The sequence below is a fragment of the Sceloporus occidentalis genome, unplaced genomic scaffold, assembly GCF_023333645.1.
Source record: "Sceloporus occidentalis isolate IW3139 unplaced genomic scaffold, rSceOcc1.0.p SCAF_3, whole genome shotgun sequence".
Lineage (NCBI taxonomy): Eukaryota > Metazoa > Chordata > Lepidosauria > Squamata > Phrynosomatidae > Sceloporus > Sceloporus occidentalis.
In genome coordinates, this window is record NW_028316983.1 from 57,825,280 (window position 1) to 57,843,699 (window position 18,420).

At 39.3% G+C, this 18,420-nt stretch overlaps 1 protein-coding gene across 12 annotated transcripts in view; it reads right to left on the reverse strand.

Annotated features, from left to right (window-relative positions):
- Window positions 1-436: 436 nt before the first annotated feature.
- Window positions 437-18,420, reverse strand: part of NFASC (neurofascin) — a 273,535-nt gene continuing 255,551 nt past the window's right edge. For all 12 annotated transcript variants that reach the window (XM_089514565.1, XM_089514555.1, XM_089514553.1 and 9 more), the window contains one exon: window positions 437-9,680. In XM_089514565.1, the coding sequence (XP_089370691.1) occupies window positions 9,449-9,680 (232 nt within the window). In that variant the 3' untranslated portion in view covers window positions 437-9,448. The remainder of the gene's footprint in view (window positions 9,681-18,420) is intronic.

Genomic DNA, 18,420 nt, shown 5'->3' on the forward strand with positions numbered 1-18,420 from the left:
CATTTCAATACTGTCAAATGTTTAATCCTATTTTAATGTTCAGGGTTTTTGTATATTTTTAGCTGTATTGTGTTTTAAATCTGCAAGCCACTTTGAGTCCTAGTTTTGGGAAAATAGCAGGATACAAATAAATATAGTATTAGTAGTAGTAATTACTAGTGGTGAGGTACCCTGCCTTTTAGATTAGCAGGGATGATGGCATCAGCTGTTACCCCACCCCCAGGCATCATCTTTTTGGCTTTGAGTGGGCAGACAGGACCCATAGACTTTATCAAAGATCTACTCCTGCCTGGTGGAAATGAAAACTGCTAAAACTAGTTTGTTGATATGGACCAATTGTTTTCTCTCCAGTTTGGGTCTTTGCTTGAGAGTGTGGCTATGCCAACTGTCATGATGAGCATATGCATATTATAATTTACCACTACACCACTGTATGTAACTGTTCAGAATATATTTAATAGAAGTCACAAAATATTGCATATGACAGAACAGTTTGGTGCAAATGTGCATCATTACAAGAAAGCTAATATTGCAAATGTTCTGTTTGGCATTTTTGTTTGCTTTAATAGCTTGTTTGCTTTAGATTGCAAAACTGAGCAAATGTATCTGCGCTTATGCCATTTTGTGAAGTGCCATCATTTTGAACAATTGCTCTAGTAGTAATCCAACCTTGCCCAATTCCTTTCATTCCTTTACTCATTTCAGTGACAGCCTATTTCATTACCCTTACAAGTATATCTGGCAGATGTCTCCCTAGACTTCACCACTGGGAAAATAATTTCTTTTTAAGCAATTTCAAGCAATAAAAGCTGCACTCAGTTCCTCAGGCATCCTGCACCAGCGACAGGGAGAAAGGATGAATCCAGCCTCTCCCAAGTTCAATCTAGCTTTGGGGCCATTCTTCCTCTTTTGCGTAGGAGACAAATGAATGGCATGCTTAACATCTCTTCTGAACAATATTTTTATTATGTTTAGTGTTCTCTATTAAAAAAACAGGGTGTTTTTTTTTGTACAGTGATTCAAAAACATTTCTGGATATTTTGGCCTTTTTTCAAATTGCTCATGCAGAACATATATTAAACACATCTCCATAGTCTGTAAATCTACACACTGTAAACCATTCTTTCCGGTTTGAGATATGCATTTATCTATCGGAAAGCAGATTTAACACATTATTTTCTAATCCACACCTCCAAAGGAAGGCAAATAAATAAATACAGAGTATGTATTAGAAGAAATGGAGGAAGTTGTCAAGAAATTGTGTTTGTTAATATATATATAAATTAAAAACCTACAAACAAAAGAGCAGCTGAATAATGTCTTGACACTAAATGTTTGAAACTCTCATAGTGCAAAGCAAGATTTCTCAGTCTCTATAAAACCAACATGAGAGGTCTAAGATGGCCTTCTGACAACACAGTAAAAACATGATACTCTCTCAAAAGAGACAGATTAAGAGATGGGCTGTCCTGGTTTAAAAGGAGGAGGGAGCCCACTGACATTCTGGATTCTTTATTATCCAAAAAGCCTTGCTGGCTCTAATCAAGATGAGCTTCAAGAAAATGTATTTCACTTGTTATTACTACAATTACTATATTATTGCTTAGTTGAAAACTTTTGACATTAGTGTAGAATTAAGCTTGGTGCAATGCACGTTCCCTTACAGGTTGAAGTCCCTATTTTGTCTGAACTCGCTTTTCACATGATCTGTGTTCCCGGAAGTTAGAGCAAGGGTTTTCCTCCCCCCACCCCACTTTCTTCCTGCAGCTGTCAGTTGGAGTGAGGAAAAAGGCCACAATAGGTCATTATGAGTCAGGTAAAACACATAAACAAGAGGCTGGACTCTAATGGAAATCAATAATGACTGGCACTCTCTTAGAAAGTTTCCGACAGGTAGTGGGGCAGTATCTTGTTTAGAGACATGAAATCTAGGTAATTACAGGCAGATCGATTGTGGGGTCAGGCCTCCCATGCTTGTTGACCTGTGGGTCACATCTACAGGGTGGGAAGTGAGTGAAAGGAAAGACAATTCTGGGATGGTCCTACAACTTCTTTTCTCTCTTGCTGTTTGTTTCCTCATAGTGGAAGGTTCAGTCACCTTGATTGCCTAACCAACCATTTTCAGATAAAATAAAAACTGGACCATATGTGGCCAAGCAACATCAGAGCATGATTAAGTTGGCAAACATTTATTAATGAGGAAGAACACACAAGCCGGGATAGGTGGCACTGGTTTGATTTCACCTGAGCCTACTGGGCAGGGAAAGGATTCTGCCTTCTTGCTGAGTTAAATAATTTCAAACTATTCTGAACTCTGTTTGCAGCAGCTGAAGCAAGCTGAGACAAAGGGGGAAAGTGAGTGAGAGAAATTAGAACATATGTAAAGCAGCTGAAAATATTAAAAACAGATGATTAATCTACCAAAGAGGGACAGTTGGAGGGCATGGAAAATTAGTGAACAATTATAGCACCAGTGGCATATAAGGCAAAGACTCTCTTTTCCACTCTAATACTCCATTGGAGGAGAGGGAATTTATTTCCCTTTGAGTGCACCCCCCCAAAAAAAAGATAAACTTTAATTCCTGCTAGTTTGAGTCATAAAGCTTTCGTTCATTTTTTTTTCTTTGTTTGTTTCAGTTTAACAACTATGAAGATGGATTATGACAATATCTGTCCCTCCCTGTGACTTCCCTACCATCTGGGAAATCTGTAAACCTGAGACAAGGGTCAGATTGCCTCTGTTAAAAATTGATTTAAACAGACAATATATTTCAACACAAGACATGGTATAAATGGAAAGACAACTCTCATAGTTGTTTCAGCTGATGTTTCCATAAAGTCTGGAGTCAGTGCAGGTAGTAAATCTATAAAGAGCCAGGAAACTCAAAATGAAAGCCAGCCATATTGACAGATATGCTACGCACAAGGGATGGGCAAGGATGAGCAGCTTTCTTATTAATACCATCCAAATTTGACAGGGTGGTACTTGGAGAACGTTTTTGCCTTTGTAGTTGGAAGATTAGACCTAGGTAGAATCCATGATGCATAATGAAAGCGATACTGTCCACTCATCTGTGATGTTTATTCTGCTGCCTACAGTTCTTAAGTTGCAGCACCTAGGCAATTCAGAGAAGAATTGACCCTACTTTTAGTTCCACGAATAAGAGTAAACATTTGATTGCAGTTAACAAAATTTATAATATAAAAATGCTTCTGTGGCAGCAGCACTGAACACATGCTGCTGAGCCCAGTCTGTTATTAGTTAGAGTACCGGGAGACCAGGAATGGAGACTTGTTGGGGGTAGAGAAGGAATCAACTTAGATTTCATGCTTTGCAGTTGTCCTCTTCTTTTTAGACAATGTAATCAATCATCTCTTCAGATGTGGCAAGCTTCTAAACTGGTACCAAAGTCACTGAACATCCCATGATATTAAGAGATCATGACTCATGCTTCCAGCCTAACCAAATCTGTCACATTATTCTCAGCTCTTTTCTTCCATCCAAAAGTACTGATTAGCTCTGTCCCTTATTAGTTTCCAAAGTCAACTGTTTTCAAAGACGTATTCTTAAAACCTTCCTCATATGGCAGAATTTGCATTGTACCTAGTTTATTGTTTTTAACAGTGATTTTAGACATTGCATTTTGTCATCGTGCATCTTCCTTGATGGGACTATCTTAAATATAGCATACAAGAGGACTTCAGTATTTTCAACAGATTAAAAACTACTTATGACTACTCCAGCCCGTAACATGCTAAATGAACAGGGCATGTTTCATTTTGTACATTTCTTGGTTCTTCAATATCTAAACAGTCAGTGCCTTTTCAGATAGCTCCTCCACCTTGTACCGACAAATTCAATTTCTCCTCATTGTTTGAGAGTGCCAGATGTGTTTTTAAAGGTAGCGTAGAGGGCCTAAAATGACTAATTTTTCTTCCCTCTGCCTGCAAAACATTGCAGTTGATATTTTCCTGTTACTTGTTGTCCTTGTGTTGACAAGAAATAACTTGGAATCTCCCTTAATGATGAAGCTGGATGTTACCACTGTGCTATTTTGTTGTTAGTGGTGGCTGGTTCTTAAACGGCACTATATTATCAGCAGCAAATGTGATTCTCTTTCTGAGTGGTCATTTTCAGTAGTAAGCACTGGCCTAGGGGAGCTCACATAGCTCTTTAAGAACTGGCATGTATTAGCAAAGCTATCCCGCATCCCCAATTTTGTGGCTGTCTTTTAATTTTGTTCTCTTGTATTAAGAACACATATCCCTCTATACTTCAAAAGAGCAGTGAGCTTGTAGCAGCAAGTGCCTTGCCCATCCCATCCTTTACCCAAAGGTGTGTACTGCTTACACTGGGTTAGGGCTAGATTGAATACAAGGCTAAGAAAACTTCTGGACATTCTAACCATTTGGAAAGGCTTCCTTAATGTTTGCTTGTCTCCACATTTATTATTGAGTAAATAAGAAGGACTTCCTCCCATATGAGCATGCCTGAAATGTGAGATCCCCAAGTGGAGGTTCTAACACCTTGTGAGGTTAGGTTGGTATGCACAACAGGGGTTTCTCTGTAGCAGCACCCTGATTATAGAACTCCCTGCCAAAGGAAATGAGGCTGGCTGCATGTGGTTTGAGCTTTTGGTGAGCAGTTAAAACAGTGCTGTCATGCATGTTTGATGGTTGAAACTGGTCTGTTTTAATTGCTTGTTTTTAAAGATTATTATTAGGCTGTTTGAAAAAGTTTTAAAGAGTATTCTAATGTGTTTCTTAAAATTTTTATCTTTGTATTGTTTTAATTGCTTTTATTTGTGCAACACGTTGGGAGTGGCTGGGAAGCAATATATAACTACTATAAATAAATAATCAATAAACAATCAATCTCATTTATAGTTTTTTGTGAGTTTATAGTTTTTGTGGATGCCGGCCATGAAAGCCTTTGACTTCACAATCTCATTTATATTTTTGACAGCTATGTCTGAACATGGTTTGAGTGTTAACCCAACTAAATACATATCCTTAAATTTCTCAAGGACAGCATCTGAAGAAATGGCCCAAGTTTACAAAAGCTTATGTTAACAACTTTTGCTTAGTTAGTGAACTTTTATCTGTACTAATAACCATACCAACATCATTATTTCCCCATCACAAATTCATAGTTCTCTCATTGTGCTTATAATGCAATGAGATTGTAGCAAAGGCTAGTAAACAGTAAATACTCCTAGCTCAGTCATCTACAAGTTTATCCAGTTGTAGGATCCACTGTGTCCAATGAGTGTGTTACTCCAAAACAGGTGTGCAGAACATTGCAATCTAAGGATTTACTGGGGATAGGTTTGATTTGGCTTTATGCGAGGAGTCCTGGAGACTCCACAAAACACAGCGGAGAAATGAATTATTTACTGGCATTTAATGCCTTTTTGGGAAGAAACCTATTTAATTCATTTGGTAACTGAGAAAGAACCAAAGCAGATCATACAGAAAATACCTCTGCTGGGTCATCCATTCCTTTTCACCAAGCATTATTGGATTTTATTTCTATTAATTTATACAGAACTTTAGAATATGGTATGTATCTCCTTAACTAAGTCTTCATCTTTTTACCATGAATCCATTCACAAAGTATCTCTCCTGACTATAATGGCAAATGGTATCATATTATTGTGTCTGCCTTAAGTCTGATGTTTCCTTTCTGCCACAGTTAAAAAACAACATGATGGTTAAAAGAAGGCTTTTCTAGTGTTGCATCCCAGAATCTATCTGAAGCAGTTGAAGAATTGTCTTAATGAAGACCCATCTAGGTCTTTTTTATTAGGCCTTCTCCTAGTTTTTATTAAACTCTAGCAAAGTATGTCTACATCCACTAAAAGTCAACCCCATCTCCTCATTACCACTTTTTCAAACAGATGGTATGAGGGAGGCTTGTGAAGAAAACAGAAATGCACAAACACAGGTCTAGGACTGTACATGGAATAAGGTTGTAGGCACTGCTAGATGCATATGAGAGTTTAAATTTGGTTCTTTTCAAAACATCCCACATAAAAGAAAGTGTGTTTTTCTATGACTCACCAAGAGGGCAAATTCAGCTAATTCGACCAGTGGGAATGCTGCTCTAAGTATACATCCACCAGATATTGAACAGCACTTCCCAGCATTCTTCACCCCTGGCTATTCTGGCTAGAGCTGGTAAAGCCTGATGTCTGGAGGGTGGCATAGTTTCTGCTCTTGCCTTAGTTCTAGGGACAGAAGTATCTATCCATAAGAGTGCAGGTTTTTAAATCACCGTGACCCATTCTGTACTGTACTATGTAGGCTTAGGAGTTGCCAGTTTCAAAGGTGATAAAAAATGAAAGGTAAAATTCAAATGTATACCGGATGAGTTAGCTTTCATTGCACTGTTGGATTTTTAGCATTATGCAATTAGTATACTGTTATATGTAGAGCATATTTTTCATGAAAAAGATTCCATGTTCAGTCTCAAGGATCTTTAGATAGGGCTGGGAGAGACTTCTGTTTGAAACCCTGCAGAACTACTGACAGTCAGTGTAGACCTTCTCAGTGGCTGTGGCGCTCCCTTCCCAGAGAGGTTAGATGGAGACCCTCCTGGCTGTCCGTTTGTGGGCAGGGGTTCTGTAGACTTCACAGTACAGTACAGTAGACTTCTTTCTGTTTTGGTAGGGCTTGCCTGACTTTTCAGGGGAAAAAGGCCCTTTCATTCATTGTGCTGTTTTTCTTTATTGTTCTTTTTTAATGGTTTGTTTTTAACTGCTTTTAACTTTATGGATAGTTTAATATAAACTTTGGTGCAGTGTAAACTTTTAAGCTGAATCTGTATTAATTCTTGTAAGCTGCCTTGAGTCGCAGCCTGGGAAAAAGATGGAATCATGATGATAGACAATCCTGAGCGCATGGATCAATTGTCTGATTCTGCGTGATCACTTCCTATGTTCCTATGGAATAATGTCTTTACTGTAACAGCTATTTGACAGTGGAAGGACTGTCTCAGATGGTAGTGGACTCTCCATTTTTGGAGGTCTTTAAACAAAGGTTGGATGGGCACCTTTCAGGAGTGCTGTAGATGTATGTTCCTGCATGGCAGAAGGTTGTACTAGCTGGCCCTTCTGGTACCTTCCAACTCTATGGTTCTGAAAAATACTTGCTTTCCTCCCATGGCACATCTGTATACCACGTTAATTCATTACAGTGACATCCTCCTAAACAGATTTTTTTAGACAAGTTTACCATGGAGTGTGATCTGTGTTTGAAGCAATTCCACCTTCAAACCTTGGGGGGGGGGGGGGAAGGGGGGTACCCACCATACCAAGAGGTCACACTCAGAATCCCTCCTTAAACCAAGGCAGTATTTGGAACAAAACACAATCCACCCCATTGTTGCTGTTTTTCACCCTGGGTTAACTACCATTTTGGCAAGCTAAATTCATTCACGCAGGTATCAACTTGTTTGGTAGCAATTTGATTCTGCGATGCAAGATTCCTGCAGTGGAGAGGTTTTTTTTAAAAGCTGATTTTTAACATTAAACCTCCAAATATCACACCCACTTACAAAGTTCACAAAACATCCCATTTATACTATCCTCTTCATCAGAAACATCCTTGCAGGCAAACTGCCTTTGAAGTAAGCCAATGTGCATATTTAACCATACCATTCCCTTTTCCCATTTTAGCATAATACTGAAAGAGATCTTCTGAAGTTCATCCCAAACATTTTCTAATAGATCAGAAACTGCTTGCAGGAGTCATGTCCCTCTAAATTTTAGATACCTTTGGCTTGAAAAGTGCAGGGAGTAAAGAAAGAACATGCTGTGTTGCACTAAATACTGTATATCACAAAACTCTACCTTCTACAATGATCCATGCTTTCTCATCTGGTCAAGCTGCAGAAGCCTCCTTATTTGTACTGCGTGGACAGATTACAGACCATCACACCAGGGGCTTTATCTATGGGTAAATATTCATAGTTTATTAAGCTTCAGGGAATGCATGAAGCTATTTAAGGCATATATGGAAGAACAGTGTCACAACAGAATCTGTATCTGAGGAAAAAAAGGGTAACTGCGTGTTAGCGAGTTAGCTTGATTTGAGTGCCACTGATGTGTAACTAACAAGATAGTGTGAGCTTCATGCTGCTGCTTATTTAATACTGGAAAAGGCCTCCTTTAATTGACTAAAGGGGAATGGGTGATAAGAGGCCCTTGCATGTCTTGGAAAATGATTTTTATCTTGAAAACCAGATAAAATGGAACCCTGACTGATATGCAATTGATCAGAACAATGAAAAGTTGGATCAGTTTGGGCTGATTCTGAGTGCATTTGTACTTTTGCATCAAACATACAGGGATAGGTAATCCCTGAATTTTTCACAGATGTGACTGGCAGGTTCACCATCCCATTTCAGTTAGCAATAGGAAAATATAGACTGGATGCTCTTCTCCAGTTAGCCTTCCTCCCTTTTCTCTTATGGGATGGTAGTTAATGCCATGTTGTACATTGGGAGGAAAGGCTGCCTTTAGCAATAGTGAAGAATCCCTCCACAATTCTCCAGAAAGGGGGAAAAAAGAAGAAGCTATTTGTTTTTTTTGACTGGAGTGGCATAAAAATGCAACTGTTTGCATTAAACTCTTTCTTTGCAGAAAGATAATAAATAAACATGGGTACAGTGAAACCTCACATTGTCACTTGCAGCAAGCCCAATAACATGAAGTATAGCGCTAACTGAAATCTGAGACATTTTCCATCAACAGCCCACCCTCCTCTGCCTGGTGTATGGCTTCTGTACTGAAGCCTAATACAGTACCATATCATCTTGTAGGAAGGAGCATCACACACCCTGTTTAGTGAAGACTACAAGAACAAATGACGAGAAAGGTTCCTGTTTATAAAACAGCTTGCCATTTGTACCAGTTGCTGATTCCGCAATGTAGTTTCATGCTGCTTTTAGCGTGGGAGGTTTCATTATGCTTGTGTCTGCACACATACCCCCTCACTCCTGATTTTTCCCCACGTTTAGGCTTTTTTTTTCTGAGGACAACTTTCAGTCCTTAAAAAATAACCAAAAAATCCAGCGGTGTACATTATTAATGAAAGGAGTTGCATTATCTCACAAATTAGACATGGGGGGAGGTATAGAGGGGGTGTTTATTTCAGTCCAAGTTCTGAAGCCTGGGGCGTAGAATCTGTGCATCCTGCTCCTCTACATGTCTTTTGTGGATTAGCTCAGATATCAGCGGCAGCACAATCACTTCAGCAGCCTGTTCATCTGTCATTTGCTTTGCTTGTTAAAGAGATGATGGCACTGGTGACCACCTGTTCGGGTTTGTGATGGTCTTTGTTGTCTTACTCTGGTTTTCTTTCTCTTCTTGATGGTGACTTTGCTGACACACATAGACTAGGTTTCTTATTGTTGTTGTTGCTGCTGTTGTTTCAGTGTATTGTGTTATGCCAAGGAGTAGATAGCATTAACTGGTGATGTGGCTTCTGAGCTCTCATTGCCTTCTGTCTCCTCTTTGTCCTTCTTGACTGTGTACTGGCCAATAAAGGAGCCATCCTCATTGAATTGCCCTTCACCTCCTTCTCCATAGTCCACCAAGCTGTCGTCACTTTCTTGTTGTTTTATTGTGCCATCTAATGAGGTCTGACTTCCCTGCAGTGGCTTGTTGTCTTCATCACTAGCATCAAAATGAAAATAAGTGCCATTAGAATTAGAAAGGCAAAAGCATATTTTCAAAGGGACAGCATAACCTTAAATTTGTGAAGGGGGTGGACTGTAGTGACTACTCAAAAGAGGAAACCAGAGTGTAGACAGTCTGGGTAATACGACTTAAGTGGTTTGTTACAAACTACTTGATGAGATCTTTGAAGATGCAATAACTGCCTGGAAATATTGAGATGTAAAGGATAACATTTTCCTAAAAATCTACATAAATTAGAAGGAAGCAGTTCCTTTCTTCAAAGCATGTAATGGTGAAAGTACCACAACTGTAAAGTTATTTAAGATTAAATCACTTGACAGTCACTAAGGCATACAGTAGTACAACATATTCTGAGCATTGCAGCAGTATAAGCTTCCAGGCTTTTCAAAGGGACCCTTGTTAGCAAAAACTGAATTTGGGATCAATCATCTACAAGGCTGCTGATTGCCTCTTATTAGATTTATGTAGGGTGCGTGACATCTAAGTGTCATCTTGGGACATTTCAGATTAACTCTTACCTATGCAACTTTTGAAAAATGATGTGGGCAGTTATAAAATACCACTTTAACATTTGACTGAATGCTTTCATTGTCTTTTTGCATGGAAATGATGTGGAGACATATTTTATTATATTACAAATAGCCTTATGGATAGTACAGCTTGTTTGCTTTTTGTAAACTTGGTGTCATCTCAAGATATCTGACACTTAAGAAGCAAGGAGAATCTAAGAGTTTGGCTTAACTCTCATTCATATACATATACATCTATGAAAATATGATGAAAGTAGGAGAACAGGTCCTATTAATGTTACTGATTTGTGTTTCAGTAGAGCTAGAGAGCAGTCACTACTGGCATCTTCTGAAGTTGTGTAAAAGGCACAAAGCAACAGATATGCAACATTCATATTATTGCTGTTCTGCTTGATCCTATGGATAACTTGTAGAATATTTACTGTTCAATTATGTGTGTCACTAGGGGTCTGGGAAAAACCTATCCTTTTTACAATTTTCTTGGGACTACAGAAACAGTCCACTAAATATGGCTGTTTTGCTGTAATCTCCTTCATGTGTTTCAGCCTACTATGAATGCTAATGTCTTTAATGAAGTTTTCCATTTATATCACTGGTAATCGCTACATCATGAGAGATCCCATAGATTAGTTATGCTTCTAGTGAAAGGTTCAACTCCCTTTCATGCCTTCAAACTAGCTACCTGTTGTGATTAATGGGTACCTGTTTCTGATTAACTCCATGATGAAAGCTCAGTGTTGTTATTTGTAACTAAAAGAGGAATTCATCTCCTTTTCTGTTCTGAACTAGGGGTTCAGTCATATTTGCATATTACGTCTGAATGTCTACTAAAAATACCACGGCCATTTCTGGCATCCATATACAAATGCACATGTCAATTTCACAACCAGTGCCTTTGGCAAGCACTTGAATCAAAGGGAAGAGAAGCTATCAAGCAAAACACTCTGGCAGCATAAGGAGGCACAAAGCGAGAATGGCAAAACCCAGGGAAGTTAATTTGAAATCTTCATTTTCCAAATTTTGTGAGCATTCAGATAAAATGTTGTTTGCATAGAATTTCCCCTTTGTTTTGTCCTTCTCCATCTATGCGGGAGGCATGTGAAATGTTCAAGATATTCCCTGCTGGCGTTGACCTCCCAAAGGCTACAGTCCAGAGAACCACACAGCCAATTCTTATGGGGCTTTTCTCTTCTGGTCCTAAAGAAAAGTCCTTTGCACTGTATGGGAAGCTACTTTTCACAGAGAGTTTCTGTTACAATGTAAAATGTCCAACCTTTTGGGCTCACAGTAGCTCTCTGGATTGTGGGCCAAAAAACACTGCAATACTGTTGCCTTGTTAGTGCAGTTAGAAAGGTGAGTATATAAAACCTTTTAAGAAACAAATACAATTTACTTATGTATTAATATGGAAATCTTTCAGCTTATTTGATGTATCAAGTAAATTAAGTAAGATTTGATGTATTAAGCCTGAGTCAAACTGGCCTTAGGGGCATCATGTTCAAGAGTTGCATATGTCTGAGAAAACATGTTGCTAGTGAAAGACTTTCAAGGAATCTTCACTTTGGAATGACATAAAGCCTTCTACAGCTGAGGGCTTTTTCTTGACCATGCTTCCTTTCTTTAACTGCCCAGCACATGAAACTTCTTTTGCATCTTCTTTTTTTAAATACCTGGAGTATACCATACAATTGGCTTACCTGAGACTAGAGAATGGTTCAAAATTCCAAAACAAAAAAACCCTTTCCATGTGAGTAATCCACCCTTGACTGTGTAATGAATGGACAGCAGTCATTGCACAAAGAAGAATTAGTCACCGAAAAGGGATGATGTTGAAGCCATGGCAATTCAATTGGCTGGCTTCAAATTTACAGGCAGAATGCAACTCATTGGACACAGAGTGCCCGAAATATCAAAGACAGGAATAGTAAATGATTCTTTAGTGGTGTTAGATGAAGGTTGATGGTGGTGAGGCAGGGATTGAGATAGAGAATAAAGTGTTTCAGTGATGGAACTGCTGAAAGAAAAAGCTGTGTGTGCCAGACTTTGGAGCAGTCCATAGTCCTACCTTTCAAGAGACCTTCATGGTCCATGTAGAAAGACAAGGTGAAAAAAAGAAAGAATGGGAATAAAAGAGAGAGAGAGAGAGAGAGAGAGAGAGAGAGAGAGAGAGAAGCAGAAAGAGCCTGATCAGAGAGCAAAATGATGAGGTATGCATTTCAGGGGACAGTACTAAAAAAATAAAAATATAAAAACCCTGACACCCCTGTTTTTCCCCTGAAAAACTGTACCACATAAAGAACACTTGTATAATCTGTGTAAACATGTGTAAATAATATACAAAATATGTATGTTGTAGATTCCAAAAAGAATTTGATTCCAGACAAACAACAACAGATAGAGGTATATGCTCACAGATGAGCAGTGAGAAGATTGTATTTTAGCACTAGGTGTCAGCAAAGTTGCCACCTTACATGGCCTTCATTCAAAATAGTGGTGAAAGGCAATAAACGGCCACTCACTTTAAGATCTGTATACTATCATGCTATTCAAGCAAAACAGGCTCCTTGCAGAATGGCTTTCTTCTGTAAAACAGGAATATGGTTTCCCCTAAGAGCTATGTTGAAAATGGACAGCTCTGCAAGTAATAGGATGGGTACTTATCCTATATTTTTAACTGTGGAAATCCTATTGCATGAGCAGATTGAAAGTGTGCTCTGGGAGCCAACATGAAATGAGTGTAAAAAGTTAAAGGTTTCCCCTTTGACAAGTTTGTCAAGTCGTGCCTGATTGTAGGGGGTGGTGCTCATCTCCATTATTAAGCCAAGGGAGCCATCATTGTCAAAGATGACTCCATGGTCATGTGGATGGCAGGGCTGCACAAACATTGTTACCTTCCCACTGAAGTGGTATCTATTTATTTACTTGCACTTTTACATGCTTTCAAAGTACTAGGTAGGCAGAAGTGATGGGAGCTCACTCTATCATGCAGTGCTTGGGTGTTGACCTGCCGACCTGCCATCCTTGTGATCGTTAGAGTTAGCGTCTTAACCACTAAACCATTACATCCCACTAAAATGAGTGTACTACAGGAAAAAAATAAGTTATTACATGGAACAGATAGGTATTTGCCTACATGTGATGGGAACACAGAATGGGTGAAATCAGAAAACAAAAGCATTATGAAATGGCCCTGCTCCTTTCTTAGTGGCTATATATGCGAGTTCAGGGTTGTCATCCAGGAAGACAGTAGGATTGATTAGGCACTGTTAAGAGTAGGAATTCTGTTCATCAAGCAGTATATACTTGTGATGCCAGAAAATGGACTTAGTGTTATTCCATCCTCCTGGGAAAAAACTGAAGGCATCACAAAATGGTCCAAAGTGTTTTAGTGCATAAGAGCACTCAGTCTGTTATATGAATCCACCTGGCAGCAATCAGACAGCATATGCTCCTACCTTTTAACATGCAGCTGCTAACTCCCCATAGTCACTACTGCCAAATTTTAATAAGGGAAGTGCAGCATTTATGTCTTGAAATCAGCACTGCAAATGCAAGTGCCTTTGTTAGGCTAGTGTGAAACCAGCAACATATGTGGTTGGATCCAGGTTCTGAAGCTCCCTGCTCACAGAATGGCCTTGCATCCATTTCTGTCCTCATACCATGTGAAGTATCTGGGGACTGAAGGGACTTTTGTGGGAAGGAGATAGCAAATACTTTACTTGCAGCAGCACAGGTACACATGCTTAGATCTGAAGCCAATCCATGGAGTGAAGGGCTGAGGAGAGATCAGGCTGGACCAGAACAATGACTCCAGAGTTTTAATAGTCCAGCTCTGGCTTGTTTCCTTCATTTTCTTATTCACTTGTCCTCTTAGAATATAGTAAAGCATGATTACTGGATCAGAATGCTATTTAAAGGTAATGGCTTCCAAACTTTTTAGCTTAATCTTTGCCTAAGGAGACCATTTCTCTGGTAACATAGTAAAATGAAGTGACAGTGTGGCTTCATTAGAGTCTGCGTCAGTTGGAAAGCTGCATACACAAGGCAGCAAAGATGAACAGGGCATGATGAGAACATATCAAAATGCTTCTTTGAAACCAGGAAGAGAATAAAGAAAGCATGTCAGTTCAGATCCTGTCCTCTTTTCAAATACTAACCATCACTTCATCTGGGCTAATATCTCTATAGCTGTGAACATTAATCTACCAGCCACACTTCAGTGTCACCTGTCTATGCTCACCTTTGATCCTGACTGTTTATAGGAAGTGTCATTTCTTCTAACTTCCTCCATAAATGCATGCAGAAAATTTGATAGGATGGGAGCAAGCAAAATACAGATGCATTCAAAGCCTTTCCAAGACTCCAGCTGAAAGAAGTGTAATACTTCTTCACACTTTCTCTGCTTTAACACCTTGAGTATCCACTGTCTATTGAGCTCACTCCTATAATAAAATATTCAGTTCTGTCCAGATGTCATTGTTCTGTCTTGCCATAACATTTAATAATGAAGAAGCTTAAGAAATCATTTAAGACAGGAAGCCTTTAATATTAGGGTGACTAGTTTCAACTCCTAAGTTAGCACAGAATTCTGTTAAACTACAAAGGTACATGACTCTTTTAAATGTGGTGAATCACAGCTATTACAGCTGATTCACATGAGTGCTCAAATGACTTTGTATTAAACAATGTAACACTACTTGAAATCTTTTGGTCCTTTAATGCTTTGGGGAAAGAACCAATTTAAATATAAAATAATGGAAATGAAATACTCAAGTTTAAATGTAATTTTTGTCCAGTATAAAAAGGCATATGTCAAGTTGTCAAAGCATGTGATTTTAATGGCAGTAGTTTTCTGAAGTCTAAATATCTAAGTGCATGATTGAGCAGCTTAATATCAGACTTTGGAGTTGCAAAATGAGCATATGCTTAAACGATCAAAGTTTTGATGGTTGATATTCAGATTATCTATTTCCATCATTCATTCATGCCATGCTGTTTTGCCCTTTTGTCATATTATTAAATTGCCTTTCTCTATTTATCTGCAATCCCCATTTGTTTATATGCCATCTATCAATATACTTGTATTGTAGATTAATTCAGAAGATAAGCTTTTGTTATAAGAACCATACACATCAATTAAAACTGGTACTGCTTAAGATCTCTTGATATATTTCATGGACACATTTGTTTATCAAATATCAATGTCTGATAAAAGAGTAGATGTTTACTGAACGCTTCAAAGTTGTATTCATCCACAACATCTTAAAATAGCTGATATGGGAACAACCATTTTCCCCCAGCTTGCAGGTACTGGTACCATGTTTGTACCCACCGGCTAATTTTCTTTCTTTCTTTCCTGGAAACTCACCAAGGCCTGGCTGCTGATGGCTCATGGACCACTGGTCCATAGACCACTTTGTGTAGCACTGTCAATTATTTTTATTTGGGGTCCATTATCCTGGAGTGTTCAAAATCACCAGGAAGCTTTGAAATAGTGATTTCACTATATAAAACAGGGGTAGGCAACCTGCGGCCCGCAGGCCGGATGCGGCCCGGCGAGGCCTTGGGACCGGCCCCAGCCCGGTCCTGCCGCCGATTGCCGCCGGGGCCTTTGGGGGGTGATTGTCTATAGAAGCCTCAGAAACATGCATTTATCTTAACATTTTTTTAAAAATCAGCAAATTTTTTCACGTGTCCTCCATTTTTTATTAAAAAAGTGCCCTCCATTTGAAAATTTTGTCCTACATTTGTCCCGGTTTATTTATTTATTTAATTTTTTAAAAAAATATTTAATTATTTATTTTTTGGCTTCGGCCCCCCAGTTGTCTGAGGGACAGCTACCCGGCCCCCGGCTCAAAAGGGTTGCCTACCCCTGATATAAAAGCACTTGAAGGGGTGGGTGGGAAACTATCCAACTATATGCAAGAAAGGGACAGTGACTAAAGTTAATGGGATAATAAGCTGGAATATCAAGCATGTCCCCTAAATCACTGTTATATTCCTGTAAGGAAAATAGCTACTGATGGAATGGCACAATCATAGTAACTCTAACTTTGCAGCAGCATAGACCTGAAACAATTGGACCATTTCACTTTTAATAGAAGAGAGCCTTCCATCCACAGAACAGACATAAGGCCAAAACAATTGACCCTGAATGGGCCGCTTGATGCCACCCCTTTGAATGCTGTGCTGGGGCCGTAGAAACTGTATGCCACACCCCCAACCCGGCTTTTTGCCGGCACAAAAAAAAGTGGCAAATGTCGCTCCTTTTTGAGCCAGCAAAAAGCTGGTTTTCCCACCATTGCTGCAGGTTTGTGGCACACCTGTGCTGTGTGCTGTATAAAAGTCACACTGCTGAAGAGCCACAAAGCTACCTGCTGCATGGTCGGGTGGGCGGCGTGATGCTGGTTTGGAGACAGCATCACAGCGTGCAGCATCTAAACGCTGTGCTATGATGCTGCCCCCAAACCGATGCAAAGTGGCAATTTGTTTCACCCATTCGACTGAGCAGAGGTTCTCCCCTGAATGAAGATGGTGGTGGTGGTGGTGGATATCTTGCTGTTTCCATAGCCACTTTCCCTTCTTGGGGAGGGGGTCTCTGGAACAGTAAAGTTCTTTTCAGCAGGCAGAGGAGGCTGCAGGAAGGAGGGATATCCTTTCCCACTTTCTTCCCATGTTAATGGAGTCCCAAGAGTCACACATCTGAAGATCCTACATATAGTTTTATTCTGCATGATTTACACATGGTGCATCCTTCAGCATGTTGCTGGTAAACCGTCTGAGCAGTTTGCTATTCATGTCACCAAATCTTTCTCTGCAAAGTCTAGTATTTCTGTCACCCATCAAGTAATAGTAGAAATACCGAAGAAATAGCTGTGGCGGGGGCAGGGGAGGGATTCTAAATAAACTATAATCCTGTGAATGTTTAATATCTGGATTTTTCTTTTTTTTTTTGCTTAAAAACAATGTGCAGGGTTCTGGGCCCACAAAAGGCACCTTTGTTTCCAGTCATGTAGTTTAACATAGTGGGATTAATTCAGCAAGTGCTAAACTGCATTACCTGTTTCAGTCCCTTGTAAGCAATGGGGAAACAAAGGTAAACCTTGAACGCAGGACCCATCTGTGAATAGCCAAAGAAAATACCTTGCTTTGGGAAGCTGTCAGAAAGGGGAGCTATTATCATTAAAAGGATAATAAAAAATAAATAATTTTTTTATTTGTATCCCGCTTCTCTATCACAGATAACCGAGACAGATGTTTTTGATATACTCGAGCTGGTAGGTTTTATGTGGTCCCCATCACAACCTGTTAGTGAGAAGAGTTTGTTATGTGGCAGAGATCTATGCCATGAAAAACATTCTGGAATTTGGAGCTCATTACTGGCATTCAGAAAGTACAGTTTCCTCTCCAAAATATAATCTGAGCAAGGTTTGATTTCTCCATGTCTGGGCAGTATATGGACTCACTACGAGGGAAGCAAGTATCACTAAAGCCTCTGAACACTCTTAATCTGTGGGAATATAACTCAAAAAAAGAAGGTGTTGGAAGTTGCCAGGTATCTCACAGCATCTAATATTCTCATGTATTTGGTGAACAAGCAATGGGTGAATTTCTACTGAAGCAGTACTGATATTAAAATGTTCTTGTTGTTGTTGTGTGTGTGTTCAAGTCATTTGTGACTTATTGCAACCCTAACTTGAACATATTATAGGGTTTTCTAGGGCTGAGAGTGTGTGACTCGTCCAACATCACCCATTGGGTTTGCATGTCTGGGCGAAAACCCGAACCCTTATCTCCAGATTCATAGTCCATCACTCAAACCACTACAGCATGTTGGCGCTATACTGAAATACTTGTTGTTGTTATGTATCTCCAAGTAATTTTTGACTTTTGGCGATCCTAAGATGAACCTATCATAGGGTTTTCTTGGCAAGTTTCTTCAGAGGTGGTTTGCCATTGTCATCCCCTGAGGCTGAGAGCATGTGCCTCATTCAAGGTTTTAGCCTTTAGCAGGGTATCAAACCCTGATCTCCAGAGTCGTAGTCCAACACTCAAACCAATCCACCATCTTGTCTCTATATTGAAATATACTGAACACATATTGAAAACTTTGAACTCCTGCTGTTATTCTGTCCATTTTTAAGTATACTAAAGTCAAGTGCACCAGCAAATAAATTATGTGGTAG